The sequence below is a fragment of the Cannabis sativa genome, chromosome 8 (assembly GCF_029168945.1).
Source record: "Cannabis sativa cultivar Pink pepper isolate KNU-18-1 chromosome 8, ASM2916894v1, whole genome shotgun sequence".
Classification (NCBI taxonomy): Eukaryota; Viridiplantae; Streptophyta; class Magnoliopsida; order Rosales; family Cannabaceae; genus Cannabis; species Cannabis sativa.
In genome coordinates this window covers 17,452,581-17,462,732 of record NC_083608.1, presented here as the reverse complement: position 1 = coordinate 17,462,732, position 10,152 = coordinate 17,452,581, and the positions used below count along the sequence as shown (strand labels likewise).

At 36.1% G+C, this 10,152-nt stretch overlaps 1 protein-coding gene across 1 annotated transcript; it reads right to left on the bottom strand.

The window, feature by feature from the left end:
• Nucleotides 1–3,828: 3,828 nt before the first annotated feature.
• Nucleotides 3,829–5,047, bottom strand: LOC133030037 (uncharacterized). Its single transcript, XM_061102267.1, has 3 exons — nt 4,407–5,047; nt 4,138–4,326; nt 3,829–4,036 (listed from the first exon to the last, which is right to left on the bottom strand). Exons 1-3 carry the CDS (start codon nt 4,658–4,660, stop codon nt 3,931–3,933), a joined length of 549 nt encoding a protein of 182 aa, XP_060958250.1. The 5' UTR covers nt 4,661–5,047; the 3' UTR covers nt 3,829–3,930.
• Between the last annotated feature and the right edge of the window lie 5,105 nt (nt 5,048–10,152).

Here is a 10,152-nt window from a genome sequence, read left to right as displayed (position 1 = left end):
AAATAGGAAAGAACTTAACTGAAATTAACTGATTTTCCAACAACTTTGGAGATAAAAACTGGTTTAGTTTAGAGTGGATTATTTACCACAATATATATACATACATATATATTATAATGTAAGATATGTAAGATATATATGAAACATTCCATTATCTTTTGGGTGGAATTACCACAACATAGGGTAGAGAAAAATTTTTACATAGAAGGAGATGTAAAGAATGTTTAAAGAACACATATAACTTTCTTTTAATGGAAGAATTAATACAATTAATTTTACTGTTACAAAATACTATAAAGATGTAAATAATTTCTTTTCATTACAATTCATGAAGACATCATAAAAATGTATAACTATTCATCAACTCCCTAAGACCTCATAATAGTTAAATAGGATAATTAAAATTTTTACTATTGAAATGAAAGAAAAATTGGGAAAGAAACTTATTGGTGTTGCCACATCAACTCCTTAAAACACTCCTTTATATACATTGATTGATAGGACAATGGGGTAGAGTTTACTAGGATTTTTTATTTTTAAACTTCAAAACTTTCTTCTTTTTTTTTTTTTTTTTTTTTTTTGCATTTTTACCAATTTCTACATAGAAATCCCTATTGCAAATAGCGCTCCAAATAGTAAATTTGAAAAAAAAAAAAGTTAAAAAAATAGTATATGGGGTAATTCCCCTTACTTTTATATGATATAAATAAATAATATAAAATTAAGAAATAGTTAAAGTTTAAAATATAAGAAAAAAATAATAAATAAATTTAATAAAACTTATAATATTAAGTTTCGCTGGAAAATCACTGGTGCTAAAAAAGTCGCCGAAAAGTTTACGGTACCAAAAAAGTTATTGTTGTCGGAAAAGTCAGCACAAAAGTCGTCGAAAAAGTCCCTGTCACCAGAAATTTCGCTGTTGCTGGAAAAGTCACCAGAAGTAGATTTCTCAGATATAAATAAAAATAAAACCGGTTCTATAACATAATAAATAATAATAAATAACTCAAACCGGTCATAATTGAAATATAACATTCTCACATAGGAGCTGATATCTGTAAAGCAGTAGCTGATTTTTTTGAACTGCAAAAATTCCTAAGAAGTTGCATAGAACCATGATTTCTCTAATTCCTAAGATTGACAACCCTTCTAAAGTCGTTGATTACAAACCAATAGCTTGTTGTACAACCATATACAAGTGTATTTCGAAGCTAATGTGTACCAGGTTGGCTAAAGTTCTTCCTTCAATTATCAATCAAAATCAAGGGGCGTTTGTGCAAAGTAGATCTATTGCTCTAATGTGATGATCCTTCAAGACCTCCTGAAAAACTATAGAAGGAAGAATTCCTCTCCCAAGTGTGCTTTGAAGATTGACATTAGTAAAGCCTATGACATGGTGTACTGGGATTTTCTTGAAGATCTTCTCAATGCCTTCAAGTTGCCAAGGAAATTTGTGGATAGGGTGATGATTTGTGTGCGAAACACTTCTTACACCTTACTTGTGAATGGTCGGATGCAAGGCATGTTTAATGGGGCTAAAGGTCTTTGACAGGGAGACCCCATTCCCCTCTTATATTTGTTTTGACCATGGAATACCTGACTTAGTTACTTCAAGCTGCAACTCAAAACTCAAAATTCAGGTACCATCCTATGTGCAAAGGTTTAAAGCTTGTTAATTTGTGCTTTGCTGATTATTTAATTATCTTGAGAAAAGGGAATAGAGAGTCTCTTCTTGTGATTAAATCTATTTTAGATGAGTTCAGTAACACCACAGGGCTCTCCATAAAATCCCAAAAGTCTCACATTTACTTTGGTGGAGTGAAAGATAGAGAAAAAGATGATATCACGACAGATTTGTCTCTTATTGAAGGGACATTCCCTCTCAAATATTTGGGAGTCCCTCTGCAATTAACGAAGTAGAAAATCGAAGATTGTGGTATTGTCATATCTAAAATCAAGCAAAGCTTACACACTTGGGCTAGTAAACATCTTTCACATGCAGGTAGAGCCCAACTTATTCATACAGTTTTGCTTGGGTTTAGAAACTACTGGATGAATATCTTCGTCCTCCCTCAGAGTGTTACAAAAGAAGTGGAAAGATTGTGTAGAGGGTTTTTGTGGGGCACTAAAGATGAGAGAAACAAGTATCACATGACCTCTTGGGAGAAAGTTTGCCTTCCCAAAGCTTATGGAGGCCTAGACTTTAAAGAAGGAACCAAGTGGAACTATGCTATGCTATCCAAGTATATTTGGGCCATCATGGACAAGAAGGACCTTCTTAATTTGAGTTAATGGATCAATCTCATTTATCTCAAAGATAATCCTTTCTGGTTGCACATTCTAAAACTAGACTCGAGCTAGTATTGGAGGAAGTTTTGCAAGTATATTCTCAAGTGAGGACATAATGAAGGCGGGCAAAACAGGTAATTTTAGGGCGGCCTTACTTTATAATAGCCTCTTAAAGCATAATTGTGATAGCTACTATAAGGCTATTTGGAACTACTTGAATTTGCCTAAACACCAATTTGTGTTATGGCATATTGTGAACTCTCTCATCTTCTTACTCGTGACAATCTCAGTAAATTTCACGTTTGAGCTTGTTACTTGGAGCTGCCCGGTTTGTGGTGATCATTTGGAAACTCATGACCACCTTTTTACTTGTAGCCTTTCACAAAGAGTGTTGTCCAAAATATTTGCTTGGCTTGGTTACAATGCTTGGCTAAACACTCTAGAGGGCTGGAAAAAGTGGTTCTCTACTAAGATTTCTGGTTTGAAAAGAAGCATCAATATAGCCATCCTTATAGCCACTTGTTACTGCCTCTGGTTAAATAGAAACATGTGTGTTTTTTAAGGTAGTTCCAAAACAGTCAGTTGGGTTGTAGCTGAAGTGAAGAGTACAGTTTTATATAGATTGAATCTTGTCAATAACAAAAAAATGACTTAGCACTACTACAAAAACCCCCTTTAGAGGCGGTTTTTAAGCCCTTTCAGCGTCGGTTTTTGCGAAATTCGCTACCGACGCTGATCAGGGTGACGCTAAAGGGTTTATATGAACCGACGCCATATGTACCCCTATGGCGTCGGTTATTAGCTGGGAACCGACGCCATAGGGGTACCTATGGCGTCGGTTCTTAGCCAATAACCGACGCCATATGTGGCGTAGCAACCGACGCCATAGGTACGCGAATTTCAGTTTTTTCATTTTTTTTAATTTAACTATATAATTTTAATTACATTTTAATTATATATTTATTAATTTATATATTATTTTATTTAATTTAAATTACATATTTTTTTTTAAAATGTAAATTAAATATTATTTAAATTTGGGTAAAATACATAATTTAATTTCATAAAAGTAATTAAATATTACACAAACACTAATGTAAAATTAGTTAAAAATATTAATAAGTTAATAAATCTAACTACAAGTTAATCTATAAAAATTACATAATGAAGAACAATTCTTCGACCTTTCAACCTCAATCGTCACCGTGAATCACCGCCATTAATTGTTCGATCCATTTTTGCTGTAGTGGTAACAATTCTGTTTTTGGATCGTATTGCTTCTTACCCCCAACTTGTTAAAAAAATTAAAAATTTATATTAGTTTATGTATATGTATATTATATATTTGTTATTATAGAATTTATATACTATAATCAATAATTAAAACTTACAGCTTTTTGATCTTGTATGTAACGGCTGGGGTTGGCACGTGCGACGATGTCAGTGATATATTTCAAAACATAAAAACCGCATTCTTGGCTTTTAGGTTGTCTTGGACAGTTTGCTTGGTTAAGTCCTTGCCACGGGCCAAGATACTCATGTGCGTTCCCTATATACATGAATGCCCTGTTTGGGAAAATTATATTAGCATTTCAATTCGTTAGTTAATTTAAATTCGTTACATAAGAAGTCATTAAATTATTACCTTCCGATCATTTGTTCTATTACTTCGGGAATTGGGCGGCCACTTACAGGGTTTAAATGGATAATTTTCCTTGGCGTAACCACCACTAGCGTCCAATGCATCCTAGAAAATTATATTGGAATATAAGTAAGATAGTATAAAAATAATTTGAAGACATAATATAGAAATGAACAATTAGCACTAAAGAATTTAATAAAGTTTACCCGATATTCCAAGGAATAAAGAACATTTGGTGGTTGTTGTTCATTAATGATAACCAATTAGCCAATCGTCTTGCCGCATCGTCAAAAGACTGACTCTTTTCTTCATCGTTGATCCCATGCATTATGAGAAGCTCTGGGTCGTAAAACTTGAAAATTTTTCTCAGACCGTTGATGCTCTCCCATATGTGCCTGCCAAAAAAATTGTTAGTGTCTTATAATAATTTAACTATAATTTGATATAAGGTTAATTAGATTAAAGAAGAGTATACATCATTCCAAACAGCATTCCCTGGTTGCCGATGTAGTCACACGTAGCAACCTGCTGCAAATCCTCTCCAGATAACGTGATCTGGGTACGCGGTGCAATGAATCCTCGGGGGACAGGAATTGTGATTATATCACGTTTATCTTTGAGCCTCAGGAATTCATGAATCATCCATTTTAGCAAATTAGGGATCAACGCCATCTTCTCTTCCGTGAACAAGTCATCTTCCCGTGCACCACGGCCTTGTGGAGAAAGCATCGAAGCTTTCCCCTTTGACGCATCACGTCTTGAGGGCGGTTGAGCGAGTGGACCCTAAACAAAACAGAACATAATATATATATATATCAAATTTTATCCAAATTCTACTGAAATTTCGGCAGCATAACGGTTGTAATTGAATGACCCCAAAAATTTTGAATATGGCTGTATAACGACAAATAACACATATATAACAGTAGTTTGTTCATCCATCCCACCGCAGCACATATATTCGCAAAACCTACTTCACTACGGATGAATATTGAAGATATTCAAACTCCACTAATCATTAATAATTAATTTGAGTTGAGAAGTTACATCGGTTGTTAAAATTAAGTGTTTAGGCCAAGGAAGGAACATCTGGTATACGTCCCTAACATATCTGCACTCTTCAATTGGGACTGGGATTTTAGCGTCCTCTTGCAGGATTTCCGAAACCATAATCCGGGCATATGAATCATCGTACTCCTGGCAGTGAACTTTGATCATACCAACATGCTCGTACAAATACGCTCGGGCCACAATGTTGTCGATGTTGTCAGAGCAGAGATGTACTTGCTGATTAAGGGCCGCATGGTCATCAAAATTGTACAGGATACCTTGGTCGTTGAGGGAAATAAACTCCTTAGCATAAGCTTGTGGTTGTACCTCATCCTGAGGAGCGTATGGTTGTGGAACATACGCCTCACCAGCCACCTCTCCTTCTTCCTCTTGTTCGGCAGCGTTTCTCTGCTGCTTAAGGGATCGGACTTCGGCTTTTAATTTTTCAATCTCCTTCGCTTGCCGAGCCACAACATCAGACACTTCCCTTTTCTTCTTGCCGAACAGTTGAGATGCCCTGGTCAGGAACCTACAAATCATAAAATGCAAATTAGCAACGATTTTATTTGTGTAACTAAATAAATAACATTTGAAGTAATAGCATACCCAGCAGCCCTGACACGTCCAGGATGCTCTGGTGTCCCGAGCACCTGCGTCAGGATATCGTTTTGGCCCTGGACCTGAATTTGTCCCTGACTAAGCTTCTCCTCTAATTGAGCCTAATGCACGCATATATTCAAGCAATTAGTATATGAATTATATACACTAACTCATGAGTAGAACTCAATTAAGGATTAATATATACTTACTATCTTCTCTACAATTTCCTTGTCGTAATCAGTGACAAGTTTTCTACTCTTGGTGCGATATTTAATCCAAACACGGTGGCGGGGGGGATCTGCAACTTTGAGGTCCTTTTTCTACATAACGTTATAACAATGAAATGAGTACCAATTAAATTGTATAGCACATTATAGCATATTAAATTTTAAGCATTACTTGCCACAACTTCCCGTACGTTCACCATTCCACTCCGACCACTTCGATGTCTGGATTGAATTTTTGAGGAACGTTCACGTTGCACCTTACTCAATTCCTACAATGCCAAAAAAATATATTAGATACATGTACTTGTATTTAAGAGTTTATCTTAGTGTTAATATAATTAGCGTACAAGAAATTCAGGAGTTAGTCGACTTTTAACAAATTTGCACCAATCAGCAGCGTCGATCTCGGGGTGCTTTTCAGGGACTTGTGCCAGTCGTCCCAGATCATTCTCTTTCAACGCGGGCATTATGATGTCTTTTGTCATCCTATTCTTGAAGTCTTTCATTAACTTCCCAGCTAGGATGAGACAATCATGTTTGAAGGAGTCCGGCACAATGAACCCCGTCTATTTTGAAGGAAAACAAACACGATTAGAGTCAACATTTGAAGTAATAGAAAAACAAATCAAAATTCTTACAAATAACAGCTTACCTGTATGTCTTTCCAAACTTTATTTTTCAGAGTCGGGTTGACTTCTTTCCAGTTTTTATAGGCCAACCCTATTGTCTGCCGACATCTGACTCCTAGAGTGGATACGAGCTTCGCATAGATTTTTCCACAGTATTGACCTTTGTCATTAACCTCGAGGGCCACTCTTTTGCCTTGATCCATTAGTTTGGATATTTCATTCATTTGCGTCGGCCCTCGTGTAGGTATTGTGGTTGGACACTCATTTTCTGCGCCCGAATCAGATCCTGATTCCGAGTTCGCCATGTCTGCACCATTAACAAACAAACTTTAAAGTTAGCTATATATATAACAAGTAGTGTATATGAAATATTAAAAGCATAAACAAATTGTTAAGTATTCAGGAGCATTCACAACCACAATATAAAGTAAGCTATATATCAAGTTACCAATTAGACACGTTTTCTTTTCTTTTTTTGTTTATGTTTGCCTGAATCACAATTGACCCATATTCCCTCATTGATATCGTTTCTAATGTATTCAACGTCGTCTTCCTCAATGTTACGATCAATTCCCATAAGTTGCTCATGAATTGGTTGTCCAACAATGAAGTCATCGTAACATAAGTCAGCATTCTCCTCATCCTCTTCAGTCTCTAAGAACCTCCTCTCTGGTGTCGATAAAATAATAGACCATTTATCATTAGCCGGATCAGAAATGTAAAAAACTTGAGCTGCTTGGCTAGCCATGATGAATGGATCATTCTTGCTTCCTCTCTTACTTAAATCAACCAAAGTAAAACCAAGCTCGTCAGTTTTTACTCCAACGTTGTTGTCAACCCAAGAACATTTAAAAAGTGGAATTCAGAACGCAAAATAATTGAGCTCCCATATTTCTTCAATGACCCCGTAATACGTCATAGTACCTAAAACAGGGTTTCTATCTTTTGCACTTGCAAAGTGCATAGTTTCTGCGACGATACGTATACCACTATTTTGAACCTCTCGAGCACCATCTCTTGACTTTGTATGAAAACGTTTACCCCTTACAATGTACGCTTCATGCTTTGCAACCGCAAAAGTTGGTCCAAGGGCAATACGACTCAACACATCAGATACTCCATGATTCGGTTCGTTCAACTTTGATATAATGGTATTCCTTAACCACCAAATGAAAGTTTGACGATGTTGGTCTGCAACCCATTTTTGTTTATTTTTTTGATTTCTTGGAACCATTGATTGTAACAGCTCCATATGGTCACTTTAAAACAAGTAAGGTAAATCAAGTTATTGTTCATCGTGACTTAAGTAATGTTAATAAAAAAAAAGGTACTTACGTTATATATGGTTGAACCTCTGCGTTATTGTTCATCACGACTAATTGAGCTAGATCTAGTTCAAGCTTGGACACTGTCACCATTGTCCCTTTCCCCCTTAATCCTCTATCAACATCATCTGGGTCAGTTCTTGGTTTGCTAATTCCTATTGCCTTAACTCCAGCCATGTACTCTGAACAAAACTCCACAGCGTCTTCAGATATGTAGCACTCAACCATACATGCTTCTGGCCGATAGTGGTTACGCACATAACTTTTAAGTACCTTCATATTTCTTTCAAATGGATACATCCATCTCGCCCACACCGGCCCACACAGCCTTGCCTTCTCACTAGATGAACCATTAAATGGATCATGATGTCGAAAAAAGATGGCAAAAAAAACTTTTCCAGGTTGCACAATGTTTTGACTACATGTTCATGTAATGCATCTAACTTATCCAATTCTAATTCCTTCCCGCACAGCCTATTAAAGAAAATGCAAACATGTGTCAAACACTCTCGAACATTTTTTGGCAAGACTGATCTAATGGCAATTGGAAGTAGATGTTGCATTAACGCATGACAATCATGTGATTTCAGACCCATTAGTTTCAATTCAGTCTCATTCACCAAGTTTTTGATGTTAGACGAGTAACCATCGGGTACTTTCATATTTGCAAGTGATTTGCAAACTGTTTGTTTCTCTTTTTCGGACAAAGTGAAACAAGCAGGAGACAAATATAAACATTCACCTTTCTTCTCAGGTGCCAGAGATTGTCGTATACCCATTTCAACGAGATCTAAACGACTATTTAGACCGTCCTTAGTTTTGCCGGGAATATCAAGTAAGGTACCAATAATACTCTCACACACATTTTTTTTCAATATGCATGACATCCAAACAATGTCGAACTAGTAGACTTTTCCAATATGGAAGACGAAAGAAGATTGACTTTCTTTGAAAACAACCATTAGTTTTTTTTTTATTTTTTTGCGTCTTTCCATACTTAAAATCTACAAGTTGAACTTGTTGGAGAATTTGTTCCCCAGACAGTGGCAAAGCAGCCATATCACCCTCTTCAGTACCATCGAATGCTTTCTTCTTCCATCTATCAGGATGATTTGTAGGCAAGTACCGTCTGTGACCCATATAACACATCTTGTGTCCATTTGCCAAGCGACGAGCCGATGTGTTAGTGCAACAAATCGGACAACCTTCGTAACCTTTTGTGCTTAAGCCTGATAAATTACTATAAGCAGGGAAATCACTGACAGTCCACAACAACACAGCTTTCAGATTAAAGAATTCTTTTTTAAAACCATCATAGACCTGAACACCGTTCTCATACAATTCTATTAAATCGTCAATCAATGGTTCCAAATATACATCGATATTATGTCCAGGTTGTTGCGGGCCTGATATCATTAAAGAAAGCATGTTAAATTTCCTCTTCATCACTAACCAGGGAGGAAGATTGTACATAACTAGGAAGACAGGCCATGAACTATGACGACTACTTAGAGATCTATGTGGATTTACTCCATCCGCGTACGTACCGAGACGAATGTGTCTTGGTTCAGATTTGAATTCAGGATTTATGTAGTTTACTTTTTTCCAAGCTTGGGAATCTGCAGGATGTCTGAGTTTTCCATCTTTCACTCTCTTGGTCTCATGCCAAATCAAATTTTCAGAATGTTCTGCACTACGATATAATTGTTTCAGTCGCGGAATCAAAGGCATGTACCACATCACTTTTTGGGGGATAAGTTTCCTATTCTCCTTACTCTTGTTTACTTTATGGCGAGATAAACCGCAAGTCAGGCAATAATTCATGTCTGCATATTCCTTACGATATAAAATGCAATCGTTCGGACATGTATGAATTTTTTCATACTTCAATCCTATAGAATTTAACGTTTTTTTTCACTTCATAAGTAGATTCCAGGAAGCAGTTGGCAAATGGTAAGATATCTTTAAAAGCAGCTAAAAATTGAGTAAAACATTTATCGCTCACTCCATTTTCTGCTTTTATGTTGTAAAACTTTACCATTGTTGGTAATCTTAGTTTTTTACAACCATCGAACAGAGGTTTATCAGCATCACTAAGAAAATTATCGAATTTCTCAGGATCATTAAGAAATTCCTCCTGTGCTTCGTTAAGCAAGTCCAATGGATAATCATCGAAATCATTACCCTCGATATCATCTACCCCTCGCTTTCCTAATGGATATGGATCATTAGGTAAATGTTCACCATGGTAATACCAATTAGTATAACTTCTATTGAAACCTCGTAAATACACATGGTCCTTAATCATTGTAATATTCCTTTTAGATACATTACAACAATCTACACATGGACAATGAATACGATCGTGATTTTTAGAATTCTTTAAGGCA